The sequence below is a fragment of the Oncorhynchus clarkii genome, chromosome 16 (genome assembly GCF_045791955.1).
Source record: "Oncorhynchus clarkii lewisi isolate Uvic-CL-2024 chromosome 16, UVic_Ocla_1.0, whole genome shotgun sequence".
Lineage (NCBI taxonomy): Eukaryota > Metazoa > Chordata > Actinopteri > Salmoniformes > Salmonidae > Oncorhynchus > Oncorhynchus clarkii.
Genome location: NC_092162.1, coordinates 12,090,989 through 12,108,632, shown reverse-complemented (window position 1 = coordinate 12,108,632; position 17,644 = coordinate 12,090,989). Strand labels below are relative to the sequence as shown.

The window sequence follows — 17,644 nt, the reverse complement described above, 5'->3', positions numbered from 1 at the left end:
CCTGTTCCCGAGAAAGCAGTATATCATTTGAGTCGGGCTCGTCAGACTCGTTTAAAGGAAAAAAAGCATTCTGCCAGTCCGTGGTGAGTAATCGCTTCTGATGTCCAGAAGTTATTTTCGGTCATAAGAGACGGTAGCGGCAACATTATGTACAAAATAAGTTTTTAAATAATTTGCATACTGCTTGACTTTTTGGCAATTCTCTGCAGATAAATGATGAAAACATTTGATGAAGATGGTGAATCCTCCTGACTTCAGGAACGATGGGTAGGTTAGTGGAGAGATATCCTTACTCTGGTCCAAAATATTATAAAAGAAAACAGATTGAATTGTTTTAAAAGCTAATGATATGGTATTTTAAATATATTAATATAGGTCTACTGATTAAATCAAAGTGTTGACAAATCAAAGTGTTTCTGTGTAGCAAAGACCTGCTTCATTCTTCAATTGTACCTGTATTGCTGATAGCAGAGAAAATGCTACTTCGAAAGGAAGCTTAAAGCTTTACTGTAAAAATTATATTTTTCAGTTTTTTTTATATCCTATTGTACAACAGCTGATAAAACTAACACTGTAAAAGTGTGACATTTTTTTATCAGTGTTATTTCCTGATAGTTGCTGGTTGAAAATACAATCTAGCTTTAAAACATACAAAAGGCTAACAACATCCAGCTTGTTCTGCAAAAATGTCATAACCCCCCCCCAGCCCGGGGGAACCTGGCTGGCTTCTTTTTCTATTTGGCTTGCTACTCCATATGCTTGTGGAACACCCTCTGTGTGTGTGTGTGTGTGTCTCCTAAACTAGAAAGCTCTTCCTAGTTCCTACATGACTGTTTATTAGCGTCGCTAATGACCAGCTGATTTGGAAAGGTCAATGCATTTTAAAGACCTCTGTCTCTGCTTCTACCCTACCCACTCAAGTCTGCAGTTTAAACTTTGCTCAATGTTTTATAGAATAAGTTGAATTGTGGAGAGCACAGAGGGGAGGGATTTTACTGGTACTCTACTTCTTCCCTGCATTATCCGACTTGCATGAGACAACCAACAGGACTACACTTTTAAGGAGAGGATGAGAGTTCTCCTCTCCACTAGAGGAGAAAGAGACAAGCTCTGAGACTACTGGCCAATTAAAGATGCACTCTGAAACTTTTGTAGAATTTCAGCCTGTAGTTTTGAAAGTGGTGCCCGCAAGCCAAAACGTGTCTAATTGTGTACTACGTCATCCATTTTGTGGTTTATGTTATGATACAAATCCAGTTTGTTGAGTTTAAGAACCCGGAATGCATCTTTAAGGTGGCTAGTGATTACATCTAGGGGGAGGTGCTTCAGTTATCAGAATGTGTCAGAACAGAGGCATTTGTATTCATTTTCACAAAGGTCAGTTCGGTACCCTGTCACAGTTGCATTATTAAATATAACACTGCTGGTATCAAAGAGAATCATTTCACAGGAATCTGTCCGCTGGCTTCCTCGATACATGTGTGAGATGGAGAGAGATATTTTTGACATGGGGATATGCAACGACAAGGGAAAGGTTTTAGATAAATATAATAGTAGGGGAATGCATCACGTTTTGGCGATTATTCACATTTTCTTAACACCTTATGCAACCTTTAAAATGCCCATTATTGAGGACAAAATACGGATATTCCATTATTGCACATTTTAATCAACCCTGATTATCACCTAATAACCCCCGGTACTGTTATACATAAATCACTGTTACTCCTGTTTGGCCAGGATCTGATCAAAACAATGGACTGGGAGACCTCAAACACTGTTTAAAATACAAGCCAATTTTGGCTATGCAAAAATCTAAAGTTTTATAGTATGTGAAATATTTAAAATGTAGTATGTTTTAAACGTCAGGATGTCAAATTAAATGTGACTTTTTATATAGTAGAATTCACTGCATGCTATTGAGGAAGAGAGTCGCATTTTAAGTCCCACGTGTGTTTGACAACAGCTGATAATCAAATGAGGGGATGAGCTGTATCAAAATGAACAAATGGCGGGAAGCAACTTATTAGATTACACATTCTCAGTACGGGGGAGTCTAGTATTAGATTATACATTCTCAGTATGGGGGAGTCTAGTATTAGATTATACATTCTCAGTACGGGGGAGTCTAGTATTAGATTACACATTCTCAGTACGGGGGAGTCTAGTATTAGATTATACATTCTCAGTATGGGGGAGTCTAGTATTAGATTATACATTCTCAGTACGAGGGAGTCTAGTATTAGATTATACATTCTCAGTACGGGGGAGTCTAGTATTAGATTACACATTCTCAGTATGGGGGAGTCTAGTATTAGATTATACATTCTCAGTATGGGGGAGTCTAGTATTAGATTATACATTCTCAGTACGGGGGAGTCTAGTATTAGATTACACATTCTCAGTACGGGGGAGTCTAGTATTAGATTATACATTCTTAGTACGGGGGAGTCTAGTATTAGATTATACATTCTCAGTACGAGGGAGTCTAGTATTAGATTATACATTCTCAGTACGGGGGAGTCTAGTATTAGATTACACATTCTCAGTACGAGGGAGTCTAGTATTAGATTATACATTCTCAGTACGGGGGAGTCTAGTATTAGATTACACATTCTCAGTATGGGGGAGTCTAGTATTAGATTAAACATTCTCAGTATGGGGGAGTCTAGTATTAGATTATACATTCTCAGTATGGGGGAGTCTAGTATTAGATTATACATTCTCAGTACGGGGGAGTCTAGTATTAGATTACACATTCTCAGTACGGGGGAGTCTAGTATTAGATTATACATTCTTAGTACGGGGGAGTCTAGTATTAGATTATACATTCTCAGTATGGGGGAGTCTAGTATTAGATTACACATTCTCAGTATGGGGGAGTCTAGTATTAGATTATACATTCTCAGTACGGGGGAGTCTAGTATTAGATTATACATTCTCAGTATGGGTGAGTCTAGTATTAGATTACACATTCTCAGTATGGGGGAGTCTAGTATTAGATTATACATTCTCAGTACGGGGGAGTCTAGTATTAGATTATACATTCTCAGTATGGGTGAGTCTAGTATTAGATTACACATTCTCAGTATGGGGGAGTCTAGTATTAGATTATACATTCTCAGTATGGGGGAGTCTAGTATTAGATTATACATTCTCAGTACGGGGGAGTCTAGTATTAGATTATACATTCTCAGTACGGGGGAGTCTAGTATTAGATTACACATTCTCAGTATGGGTGAGTCTAGTATTAGATTACACATTCTCAGTATGGGTGAGTCTAGTATTAGATTACACATTCTAAATATGGGGGATTCTAGTATTAGATTATACATTCTCAATACGGGGGAGTCTAGTATTAGATTATACATTCTCAGTATGGGGGAGTCTAGTATTAGATTATACATTCTCAGTATGGGGGAGTCTAGTATTAGAATATACATTCTCAGTATGGGGGAGTCTAGTATTAGATTGTACATTCTCAGTATGGGTGAGTCTAGTATTAGATTACACATTCTCAGTACGGGGGAGTCTAGTATTAGATTATACATTCTCAGTATGGGGGAGTCTAGTATTAGATTATACATTCTCAGTACGGGGGAGTCTAGTATTAGATTACACATTCTCAGTACGGGGGAGTCTAGTATTAGATTATACATTCTCAGTATGGGGGAGTCTAGTATTAGATTATACATTCTCAGTACGAGGGAGTCTAGTATTAGATTATACATTCTCAGTACGGGGGAGTCTAGTATTAGATTACACATTCTCAGTATGGGGGAGTCTAGTATTAGATTATACATTCTCAGTATGGGGGAGTCTAGTATTAGATTATACATTCTCAGTACGGGGGAGTCTAGTATTAGATTACACATTCTCAGTACGGGGGAGTCTAGTATTAGATTATACATTCTTAGTACGGGGGAGTCTAGTATTAGATTATACATTCTCAGTACGAGGGAGTCTAGTATTAGATTATACATTCTCAGTACGGGGGAGTCTAGTATTAGATTACACATTCTCAGTACGAGGGAGTCTAGTATTAGATTATACATTCTCAGTACGGGGGAGTCTAGTATTAGATTACACATTCTCAGTATGGGGGAGTCTAGTATTAGATTAAACATTCTCAGTATGGGGGAGTCTAGTATTAGATTATACATTCTCAGTATGGGGGAGTCTAGTATTAGATTATACATTCTCAGTACGGGGGAGTCTAGTATTAGATTACACATTCTCAGTACGGGGGAGTCTAGTATTAGATTATACATTCTTAGTACGGGGGAGTCTAGTATTAGATTATACATTCTCAGTATGGGGGAGTCTAGTATTAGATTACACATTCTCAGTATGGGGGAGTCTAGTATTAGATTATACATTCTCAGTACGGGGGAGTCTAGTATTAGATTATACATTCTCAGTATGGGTGAGTCTAGTATTAGATTACACATTCTCAGTATGGGGGAGTCTAGTATTAGATTATACATTCTCAGTACGGGGGAGTCTAGTATTAGATTATACATTCTCAGTATGGGTGAGTCTAGTATTAGATTACACATTCTCAGTATGGGGGAGTCTAGTATTAGATTATACATTCTCAGTATGGGGGAGTCTAGTATTAGATTATACATTCTCAGTACGGGGGAGTCTAGTATTAGATTATACATTCTCAGTACGGGGGAGTCTAGTATTAGATTACACATTCTCAGTATGGGTGAGTCTAGTATTAGATTACACATTCTCAGTATGGGTGAGTCTAGTATTAGATTACACATTCTAAATATGGGGGATTCTAGTATTAGATTATACATTCTCAATACGGGGGAGTCTAGTATTAGATTATACATTCTCAGTATGGGGGAGTCTAGTATTAGATTATACATTCTCAGTATGGGGGAGTCTAGTATTAGAATATACATTCTCAGTATGGGGGAGTCTAGTATTAGATTGTACATTCTCAGTATGGGTGAGTCTAGTATTAGATTACACATTCTCAGTACGGGGGAGTCTAGTATTAGATTATACATTCTCAGTACGGGTGAGTCTAGTATTAGATTACACATTCTCAGTACGGGGGTGTCTAGTATTAGATTACACATTCTCAGTACGGGGGAGTCTAGTATTAGATTATACATTCTCAGTATGGGGGAGTCTAGTATTAGATTATACATTCTCAGTACGGGGGAGTCTAGTATTAGATTATACATTCTCAGTATGGGGGAGTCTAGTATTAGAATATACATTCTCAGTATGGGGGAGTCTAGTATTAGATTATACATTCTCAGTATGGGTGAGTCTAGTATTAGATTACACATTCTCAGTACGGGGGAGTCTAGTATTAGATTATACATTCTCAGTACGGGTGAGTCTAGTATTAGATTACACATTCTCAGTACGGGGGTGTCTAGTATTAGATTACACATTCTCAGTACGGGGGAGTCTAGTATTAGATTATACATTCTCAGTATGGGGGAGTCTAGTATTAGATTATACATTCTCAGTACGGGGGAGTCTAGTATTAGATTACACATTCTCAGTATGGGGGAGTCTAGTATTAGATTACACATTCTCAGTATGGGGGAGTCTAGTATTAGATTATACATTCTCAGTATGGGGGAGTCTAGTATTAGATTATACATTCTCAGTACGGGGGAGTCTAGTATTAGATTACACATTCTCAGTACGGGGGAGTCTAGTATTAGATTATACATTCTTAGTACGGGGGAGTCTAGTATTAGATTATACATTCTCAGTACGAGGGAGTCTAGTATTAGATTATACATTCTCAGTACGGGGGAGTCTAGTATTAGATTACACATTCTCAGTACGAGGGAGTCTAGTATTAGATTATACATTCTCAGTACGGGGGAGTCTAGTATTAGATTACACATTCTCAGTATGGGGGAGTCTAGTATTAGATTAAACATTCTCAGTATGGGGGAGTCTAGTATTAGATTATACATTCTCAGTATGGGGGAGTCTAGTATTAGATTATACATTCTCAGTACGGGGGAGTCTAGTATTAGATTACACATTCTCAGTACGGGGGAGTCTAGTATTAGATTATACATTCTTAGTACGGGGGAGTCTAGTATTAGATTATACATTCTCAGTATGGGGGAGTCTAGTATTAGATTACACATTCTCAGTATGGGGGAGTCTAGTATTAGATTATACATTCTCAGTACGGGGGAGTCTAGTATTAGATTATACATTCTCAGTATGGGTGAGTCTAGTATTAGATTACACATTCTCAGTATGGGGGAGTCTAGTATTAGATTATACATTCTCAGTACGGGGGAGTCTAGTATTAGATTATACATTCTCAGTATGGGTGAGTCTAGTATTAGATTACACATTCTCAGTATGGGGGAGTCTAGTATTAGATTATACATTCTCAGTATGGGGGAGTCTAGTATTAGATTATACATTCTCAGTACGGGGGAGTCTAGTATTAGATTATACATTCTCAGTACGGGGGAGTCTAGTATTAGATTACACATTCTCAGTATGGGTGAGTCTAGTATTAGATTACACATTCTCAGTATGGGTGAGTCTAGTATTAGATTACACATTCTAAATATGGGGGATTCTAGTATTAGATTATACATTCTCAATACGGGGGAGTCTAGTATTAGATTATACATTCTCAGTATGGGGGAGTCTAGTATTAGATTATACATTCTCAGTATGGGGGAGTCTAGTATTAGAATATACATTCTCAGTATGGGGGAGTCTAGTATTAGATTGTACATTCTCAGTATGGGTGAGTCTAGTATTAGATTACACATTCTCAGTACGGGGGAGTCTAGTATTAGATTATACATTCTCAGTACGGGTGAGTCTAGTATTAGATTACACATTCTCAGTACGGGGGTGTCTAGTATTAGATTACACATTCTCAGTACGGGGGAGTCTAGTATTAGATTATACATTCTCAGTATGGGGGAGTCTAGTATTAGATTATACATTCTCAGTACGGGGGAGTCTAGTATTAGATTATACATTCTCAGTATGGGGGAGTCTAGTATTAGAATATACATTCTCAGTATGGGGGAGTCTAGTATTAGATTATACATTCTCAGTATGGGTGAGTCTAGTATTAGATTACACATTCTCAGTACGGGGGAGTCTAGTATTAGATTATACATTCTCAGTACGGGTGAGTCTAGTATTAGATTACACATTCTCAGTACGGGGGTGTCTAGTATTAGATTACACATTCTCAGTACGGGGGAGTCTAGTATTAGATTATACATTCTCAGTATGGGGGAGTCTAGTATTAGATTATACATTCTCAGTACGGGGGAGTCTAGTATTAGATTACACATTCTCAGTATGGGGGAGTCTAGTATTAGATTATACATTCTCAGTATGGGGGAGTCTAGTATTAGATTATACATTCTCAGTATGGGGGAGTCTAGTATTAGATTATACATTCTCAGTATGGGGGAGTCTAGTATTAGATTACACATTCTCAGTATGGGGGAGTCTAGTATTAGATTACACATTCTCAGTATGGGTGAGTCTAGTATTAGATTACACATTCTCAGTATGGGTGAGTCTAGTATTAGATTATATATTCTCAGTATGGGGGAGTCTAGTATTAGATTACACATTCTCAGTATGGGTGAGTCTAGTATTAGATTATACATTTTCAGTATGGGGGAGTCTAGTATTAGATTACACATTCTCAGTATGGGTGAGTCTAGTATTAGATTACACATTCTCAGTATGGGTGAGTCTAGTATTAGATTATACATTCTCAGTATGGGGGAGTCTAGTATTAGATTATACATTCTCAGTATGGGGGAGTCTAGTATTAGATTATACATTCTCAGTACGGGGGAGTCTAGTATTAGAGTCTAGGAAAGGATGAAACAGCGTCTGTGCCACCAGTAAGTACAGATAGTAGTATAAATCCCCTGGCACAGTCCCCGCAGCCGGACAACTTTCTAACGGTTTCTGGAAGGAAATGCTGTAGGAACGCTCAACCGGTGTCGCTCATTCAGCCGACAGAAACTTTCAACCGGTTTTCCCCATTAAGCAGCGGGTCGGAGTCAGAGGCCGAGTCTTCTCTGGTCTCTACTCCTCCCGTTACGGGGTCTGAGACGCCGAAGCTTCCCACCATTAGCTCTGACAAATTGAAAACTCTAGTCATTGGCGACTCCATTACCCGCAGTATTAGACTTAAAATGAATCATCCAGCGATCATACACTGTTTACCGGGGGGCAGGGCTACCGACGTTAAGGCTAATCTGAAGATGGTGCTGGCTAAAGCTAAAACTGGCGAGTGTAGAGAGTATAGAGATATTGTTATCCACGTCGGCACCAACGATGTTAGGATGAAACAGTCAGAGATCACCAAGCGCAACATAGCTTCTGCGTGTAAATCAGCTAGAAAGATGTGTCGGCATCGAGTAATTGTCTCTGGCCCCCTCCCAGTTAGGGGGAGTGATGAGCTCTACAGCAGAGTCTCACAACTCAATCGCTGGTTGAAAACTGTTTTCTGCCCCTCCCAAAATATAGAATTTGTAGATAATTGGCCCTCTTTCTGGGACTCACCCACAAACAGGACCAAGCCTGACCTGCTGAGGAGTGACGGACTCCATCCTAGCTGGAGGGGTGCTCTCATTTTATCTACCAACATAGACAGGGCTCTAACTCCTCTAGCTCCACAATGAAATAGGGTGCAGGCCAGGCAGCAGGCTGTTAGCCAGCCTGCCAGCATAGTGGAGTCTGCCACTAGCACAGTCAGTGTAGTCAGCTCAGCTATCACCATTGAGACCGTGTCTGTGCCTCGACCTAGGTTGGGCAAAACTAAACATGGCGGTGTTCGCCTTAGCAATCTCACTAGGATAAAGACCACCTCCATTCCTGTCATTATTGAAAGAGATCAGGATACCTCACATCTCAAAATAGGGCTACTTAATGTTAGATCCCTTACTTCAAAGGCAATTATAGTCAATGAACTAATCACTGATCATAATCTTGATGTGATTGGCCTGACTGAAACATGGCTTAAGCCTGATGAATTTACTGTGTTAAATGAGGCCTCACCTCCTGGCTACACTAGTGACCATATCCCCCGTGCATCCCGCAAAGGCGGAGGTGTTGCTAACATTTACGATAGCAAATTTCAATTTACAAAAAAAAAAATGACGTTTTCGTCTTTTGAGCTTCTAGTCATGAAATCTATGCAGCCTACTCAATCACTTTTTATAGCTACTGTTTACAGGCCTCCTGGGCCATATACAGCGTTCCTCACTGAGTTCCCTGAATTCCTATCGGACCTTGTAGTCATAGCGGATAATATTCTAATCTTTGGTGACTTTAATATTCACATGGAAAAGTCCACAGACCCACTCCAAAAGGCTTTCGGAGCCATCATCGACTCAGTGGGTTTTGTCCAACATGTCTCTGGACCCACTCACTGTCACAGTCATACGCTGGACCTAGTTTTGTCCCATGGAATAAATGTTGTGGATCTTAATGTTTTTCCTCATAATCCTGGACTATCGGACCACCATTTTATTACGTTTGCAATTGCAACAAATAATCTGCTCAGACCCCAACCAAGGATCATCAAAAGTCGTACTATAAATTCACAGACAGCACAAAGATTCCTTGATGTCCTTCCAGATTCCCTCTGTCTACCCAAGGACGCCAGAGGACAAAAATCAGTTAACCACCTAACTGAGGAACTCAATTTAACCTTGCGCAATACCCTAGATGCAGTTGCACCCCTAAAAACAAAAAACATTTCTCATAAGAAACTAGCTCCCTGGTACACAGAAAATACCCGAGCTCTGAAGCAAGCTTCCAGAAAATTGGAACGGAAATGGCGCCACACCAAACTGGAAGTCTTCCGACTAGCTTGGAAGGACAGTACCGTGCAGTACCGAAGAGCCCTTACTGCTGCTCGATCATCCTATTTTTCTAACTTAATTGAGGAAAATAAGAACAATCCGAAATTCCTTTTTGATACTGTCGCAAAGCTAACTAAAAAGCAGCATTCCCCAAGAGAGGATGACTTTCACTTTAGCAGTGATAAATTCATGAACTTCTTTGAGGAAAAGATTATGATTATTAGAAAGCAAATTTCAGACTCCTCCTTAAATCTGCGTATTCCTTCAAAGCTCAGTTGTCCTGAGTCTGCACAACTCTGCCAGGACCTAGGATCAAGAGAGACGCTCAAGTGTTTTAGTACTATATCTCTTGACACAATGATTAAAATAATCATGGCCTCTAAACCTTCAAGCTGCATACTGGACCCTATTCCAACTAAACTACTGAAAGAGCTGCTTCCTGTGCTTGGCCCTCCTATGTTGAACATAATAAACGGCTCTCTATCCACCGGATGTGTACCAAACTCACTAAAAGTGGCAGTAATAAAGCCTCTCTTGAAAAAGCCAAACCTTGACCCAGAAAATATAAAAAACTATCGGCATATATCGAATCTTCCATTCCTCTCAAAAATTTTAGAAAAGGCTGTTGCGCAACAACTCACTGCCTTCCTGAAGACAAACAATGTATACGAAATGCTTCAGTCTGGTTTTAGACCCCATCATAGCACTGAGACGGCACTTGTGAAGGTGGTAAATGACATTTAATGGCATCGGACCGAGGCTCTGCATCTGTCCTCGTGCTCCTAGACCTTAGTGCTGCTTTTGATACCATCGATCACCACATTCTTTTGGAGAGATTGGAAACCCAAATTGGTCTACATGGACAAGTTCTGGCCTGGTTTAGATCTTATCTGTCGGAAAGATATCAGTTTGTCTCTGTGAATGGTTTGTCCTCTGACAAATCAACTGTAAATTTCGGTGTTCCTCAAGGTTCCATTTTAGGACCACTATTGTTTTCACTATATATTTTACCTCTTGGGGATGTTATTCGAAAACATAATGTTAACTTTCACTGCTATGCGGATGACACACAGTTGTACATTTCAATGAAACATGGTGAAGCCCCAAAATTGCCCTTGCTAGAAGAATGTGTTTCAGACATAAGGAAGTGGATGGCTGCAAACTTTCTACTTTTAAACTCGGACAAAACAGAGATGCTTGTTCTAGGTCCCAAGAAACAAAGAGATCTTCTGTTGAATCTGACAATTAATCTTAATGGTTGTACAGTCATCTCAAATAAAACTGTGAAGGACCTCGGCGTTACTCTGGACCCTGATCTCTCTTTTGAAGAACATATCAAGACCATTTCAAGGACAGCTTTTTTCCATCTACGTAACATTGCAAAAATCAGAAACTTTCTGTCCAAAAATGATGCAGAAAAATTAATCCATGCTTTTGTCACTTCTAGGTTAGACTACTGCAATGCTCTACTTTCCGGCTACCCGGATAAAGCACTAAATAAACTTCAGTTAGTGCTAAATACGGCTGCTAGAATCCTGACTAGAACCAACAAATTTGATCATATTACTCCAGTGCTAGCCTCTCTACACTGGCTTCCTGTCAAAGCAAGGGCTTTCAAGGTTTTACTGCTAACCTACAAAGCATTACATGGGCTTGCTCCTACTTATCTCTCTGATTTGGTCCTGCCGTACATACCTACACGTACGCTACGGTCACAAGACGCAGGCCTCCTAATTGTCCCTAGAATTTCTAAGCAAACAGCTGGAGGCAGGGCTTTCTCCTATAGAGCTCCATTTTTATGGAACTGTCTGCCTACCCATGTCAGAGACGCAAACTCGGTCTCAACCTTTAAGTCTCTACTGAAGACTCATCTCTTCAGTGGGTCATATGATTGAGTGTAGTCTGGCCCAGGAGTGGGAGGGTGAACGGAAAGGCTCTGGAGCAACGAACCGCCCTTGCTGTCTCTGCCTGGCCGGTTCCCCTCTTTCCACTGGGATTCTCTGCCTCTAACCCTATTACAGGGGCTGAGTCACTGGCTTACTGGGGGTCTCTCATGCCGTCCCTGGAGGGGGTGCGTCACCTGAGTGGGTTGAGTCACAACCCCTTGGGTTGTGCCGTGGCGGAGGTCTTTGTGGGCTATACTCAGCCTTGTCTCAGGATGGTAAGTTGGTGGTTGAAGATATCCCTCTAGTGGTATGGGGGCTGTGCTTTGGCAAAGTGGGTGGGGTTATATCCTTCCTGTTTGGCCCTGTCCGGGGGTGTCCTCGGATGGGGCCACAGTGTCTCCTGACCCCTCCTGTCTCAGCCTCCAGTATTTATGCTGCAGTAGTTTATGTGTCGGGGGGCTAGGGTCAGTTTGTTATATCTGGAGTACTTCTCCTGTCCTATTCGGTGTCCTGTGTGAATCTAAGTGTGCGTTCTCTAATTCTCTCTTTCTCTCTCTCGGAGGACCTGAGCCCTAGGACCATGCCCCAGGACTACCTGACATGATGACTCTTTGCTGTCACCAGTCCACCTGGCCGTGCTGCTGCTCCAGTTTCTTTCAACTGTTCTGCCTTATTATTATTCGACCATGCTGGTCATTTATGAACATTTGAACATCTTGGCCATGTTCTGTTATAATCTCCACCCGGCACAGCCAGAAGAGGACTGGCCATCCCACATATGCTCTCTCTAATTCTCTCTTTCTTTCTCTCTCTCGGAGGACCTGAGCCCTAGGACCATGCCCCAGGAATACCTGACATGATGACTCCTTGCTGTCCCCAGTCCACCTGACTGTGCTGCTGCTCCAGTTTCAACTGTTCTGCCTTATTATTATTCGACCATGCTGGTCATTTATGAACATTTGAACATCTTGACCATGTTCTGTTATAATCTCCACCCGGCACAGCCAGAAGAGGACTGGCCACCCCACATAGCCTGGTTCCTCTCTAGGTTTCTTCCTAGGTTTTGGCCTTTCTAGGGAGTTTTTCCTAGCCACCGTGCTTCTACACCTGCATTGCTTGCTGTTTGGGGTTTTAGGCTGGGTTTCTGTACAGCACTTTGAGATATCAGCTGATGTACGAAGGGCTATATAAATAAATTTGATTTGATTTGATTAGATTATACATTCTCAGTATGGGGGAGTCTAGTATTAGATTATACATTCTCAGTATGGGGGAGTCTAGTATTAGATTATACATTCTCAGTACGGGGGAGACTAGAATGTTGATATTTGTTGCTTACTGCAATCATTTTACTAAACAGTACGTTCTAAATAGTACACAGTATGTAGTATTAGTAAGTAGTAGGCAAGACAGATTTCGGCCAGTGAATAGGGCTAGGTATTCAACCTGCCATAGACTGAACTGAATGGATCGAATAGACGAATGAACACAATAAATGTATTGATGATGAGACAGCACACATGAATGGATGAAGGAAAGGATTTATGAAGGTTTAGATTAATGAATAGATGGATGGAAGGACAATTGAGGCAGGCTTACCCCTTCTGGACGGCCATCTGAGGCAGTTACAACGAGGGTGTAGCGATCCTCTGTCTCCCTGTCCAGTGGTTTCCTCAGGACCAACAGCCCTGACCTGGGGATAGGAGAGACAGAGACACAGGGGTTATTTTTCCCCAACACACTCACTCTGCTTCCCGTTGAGCCAAACGTTTTCAGATTGTCAGAGTACAGATAAACATTACCCATACAACAACATGGAAGTAAAGGAGACAGAAATGATTGCATCAAAGACTGTATTCAGACACTGGAAATGTGAACATTTCACCTGAAATTATTGAATCACAATTGTGATGGGTTCACCTGTTCAAAAATCACAACCTTGTCAGTGTAAGCAGATTCTTTGTACTTGTAAAATATTCATTTTTTTTTTGCTTGGGGGTATAGAAGCCTGGCTATTTAAGTACATGCACGTCTAAAACACTGGGGCAGAAATGCATTATGTGTGGACCAGCCAGTTCAATAGAATAAAATGGAAGCTCAGAGGACAGCTATACGTCGGCACTTTGGCAAGCTGGCCTAGCACAAACACGGAGTGTATAGAATTTACAGTTCAAGGTAATTTGGTGTGGGCTAATCTTGGCATGCATACAGCAGTGGTTTCAGCCCTCTGACACACTGATCCCTGAGTGTTTAAATCTATGGGATGATTCTCTGCTGTCAGCTTTACATCTGTCGGCTGTTTGTCTGCTGCGGCTCTCAGAGATGGGGCCCAAACTCGAGGGGAATTTACAGCAACCTGAGGAACCGTCATGCATCTCGATTTTCCCTCTACTTCTACTTTTATAACGGTTACTCGCTAGCAATCATTTTAGACACGCATTAGTCAGAAATTAGAAGTCATTTATGATTCGGTATTCAGGAGAACATCTGCACTTCCTCTTCTAAGAGGCCAGTTACACCCATCTTAAGAGGTGGAAGGGTTCTGTGAGGACCACTGTGGACTGATATAACCCTGTTGAAAGTAAATGCAAAGCGGCATCTCAATTGCTGCCGCCACAACTCTCATATATATGTATTAGCTATTCATAGAGAGAATTGCTTCGACACACACACACACGCGCACACGCATCCTCCCATTCTAAAACATCACAGGATGATGATAACGCCAAAGCTGAAATGAATGATCATGATTATTAGCAGCTGGAAACACAAGCGTGCTCAGACCAAGCATGGGAGAGAACATCATTCACGAGGGTGTTGTTTTGAAGTGCTGAATGACTAGGAGAGCATTAAAGAAGATATCATCTCAAGCCCACTAAGAGACCGCACAGAGAAGAGGTTATTCAACAGATTTTGATCTGTAAGGCCTGCCCGTTGTTGGTGCTAAGCTGGCGACAAGATGCAGCAGGTCTCTGATCTCAACCACCTCTACAGCTCACGTAATAGTCGGGACATTCTGATGTTTTAAGTCTAATACAAAGCAATCCAATGAGTCACTTGTAAAACTGTCTTGTAAATAATCAACTCCTTTCACTATATCAGTTGGATGAAAATAGCTTTCTTCTGATGAACCTGATCAATATGCACATTTTACCTCAGTAGTATGACGATGAGGATACAACGTGTTATGACAGGCAAGTGAATCTATTAGGATGTATCGATTACTAGGGGCTTTACAAGGGGATATATTTGAGCTCTTCTGCTCTGGGACTGGGGAGCTAGGGCCTCTCCTATCCATAAGAGACAGTCTCCGCCCAGATCGCCTTAGCACCCCCCCCAAGTCCCCAGTCGTGTGCCCTACTGTTCTAATTTGCCTCTTTATTGATGAGACGCGGGGCTTATTAAAATGCTATAGTTGTGGTGTATGCAATGTCCTGGGCTTGACAGTCTGCAACAGGAGAGGCTTGATGACAATGTGAATTTGGCGCTATGATTGAAGTGGCCTCTGGTAACATAGGTATGTATGTCTGCATGGCAGTGTACTGGTTATTGCAGAGCAAAACAGAGAGAGAGAGAGGGGGAGGGAGGGGGGAAGAGAGAGATTGAGAGAGCAAAGAGAAAAGAGAGAGCACAGGGATAGCTCTAGGCTTCACAGCAAATTCCCCAGTGTCAAATGAACACTGAAAGTGTGGACCTGTATAGACACTGAACAGTGTTGAATTAACACACTGCTTAGTGTAACGCTTTATTTGCATGTTTTCCAGATTGCCTTTCAAGTTAATTGTAGCGTTACCACCCATTACTGGATTTGTTAGTGACAGAGATATGGTTGTTACATTTATCAATTTTCAGTCCTATGGAGTTCATCATAAGAGAGCCTAAGTGAATATGTTAACATTTATACCCTGGTGAAGACAGCTTGCCTGTCGAAGCGTTGGACATTACATTTTTGCATCTGAGCTCCTAGAGTGTGCAGCTCTCCTTTATTTTCAAACATTTTATTACTTAACACAATAGTTATTTCATAAGGCTTTATTTTGAGGGCTTACACAAAAAAATACTGGGTTATTTGGATGACCCAACTGCTGGGTTGCAGGCATTCGGTCACTTCCCCAGTGCTCTCTCCCTCTCTCTCCCTGTGTGGGTGTATCCGATTGTGTGAGTGGAGACAGGTGTGCTGGAGTCAGAGCAGACCCCCACCAGCTGCAACCTGTTCCATAATCAAGACCTCTACAAATACTCAGCCCTGCCACTTCCACACTGCCAGTTTGTAGCCTCTGCTCATTCTGTCCGCACTGACTCTGGTCCCTGTCTCGCCTTGGACCCCCGCTCTACTGCTTCCTTGGATTCCACTCTGGACCTGCTTTCCCTGCCCCTACTCCCCTTGTGTCACGCCCTGGCCTTAGTATTCTGTGTTTTCGTTATTATTTTGGTGAGGCCAGGGTGAGACATGGGGATTTATGTGGTTTGTTTTGTCTGGGGTTGTTTGTAGTTATGGGATTGTGGTTAGAGTAGTACTCTAGGTAAGTCTATGGTTGCCTAGAGTGGTTCTCAATCAGAGGCAGGAGTTTATCGTTGTCTCTGATTGGGAAACATATTTAGGCAGCCATATTCTTTAGGTCTCTTGTGGGTGATTGTTCCTGTCTTTGTGTTTGTGGCACGAGATAGGACTGTTTCAGGTTTTTTCACGTTTCTTGTTTTGTAGATTGTTGTATTTTCATCTTTATTAAAGATGTACAAAACTAACCACACTGCATTTTGGTCCGCCTCTCTTTCACCAGAAGAAAACCGTTACACCTTGCCCCAGGCGTAGCCTCAGTTCCTGGTTCTCTGCTACCCACCCGAGCTCCTCCTGGCCTGCACCCCATCTCCCCCTGCTTTTCAATAAATACCATGGCTACGTTATCCATATCTCCTCGTCTGAGTCTGCACTTGGCTTCACCTGCTCCCTATATTATGAGTTGGTTATTTTTTAAACATTTTCTCATATATTGATGTTGGGGGGGAGGCGGTGGAGTTGAACATTCTTGAAAGTCCCTATAATATGATCAACAGGATTGGCATTTACTGTCATGGGTGGCCAAAAATAACTCTAACTCTAAATATGATAATGGGTGTTATTATGGTTCAACTCTGGTTATTAATACCAACACTGGGGGTTATTTTACACCAATGAGTGGTAATTCAACATTTACAGAGTTAATTGTTAAGTTTATAGTTTAGGACCTCAATGTTTTGGGTTGTGTTAAATACCGTAATTTCCGGACAATAAGCCGTTACTTTTTTCCCACGCTTTGAACCTCGCGGTTTATACAATGACGCGGCTAATTTATGGATTTTTCCCGCTTTCACAAGATTCATGCCGCCAAAACTGAGCACCGTCACATGTGATGTAAATCGAGCGCGCTCAAACTTCCCATTCTGATTACGGTATTCATGTTGTCACCTTCATCATGGCAAAGACACGGAGAAACGCATATGATGCAGCTTTCAAGTTGAAGGCGATCGATCTGGCTGTTGGAAAAGGAAATAGAGCTGATGACAGCATGGAGCATTGTCAAAAAAATCCACTATCATCAACGGGTTTCGAAAGGCTGGACTGCTCCATGTTGAAGAGGGCAGCGATCCATCATCGGATGAAGCAGTTCTGAGGCTATTCAACTCCGACACTGAAGGAGATGATTTCAGTGCACAGGAGGAGGAAGATAGTGACCAATGACTTTCTTGGTAGGCTACTGTTTAATTTTTGTTACAAGCCGTGTTTTGTTTAAAGGCTGTGTAAAGTTCATTTGTTTCAGTGTACCGGTAGGCACCTGCGGCTTATAGACATGTGCGGCTTATTTATATACAAAATATATATTTTTTAATAATTCAGTGGGTGCGGTTTAT

The 17,644-nt window shown here is 41.3% G+C and overlaps 1 protein-coding gene across 1 annotated transcript in view; it reads right to left on the bottom strand.

Moving 5' to 3' along the window:
- The window catches only part of LOC139367968 (protocadherin-15-like), a 205,477-nt gene that overhangs the window by 87,595 nt on the left and 100,238 nt on the right, over positions 1-17,644 (bottom strand). The window contains exon 17 of the mRNA XM_071106395.1: positions 13,355-13,448. Coding sequence (XP_070962496.1) covers positions 13,355-13,448 — 94 coding nt within the window. The remainder of the gene's footprint in view (positions 1-13,354; positions 13,449-17,644) is intronic.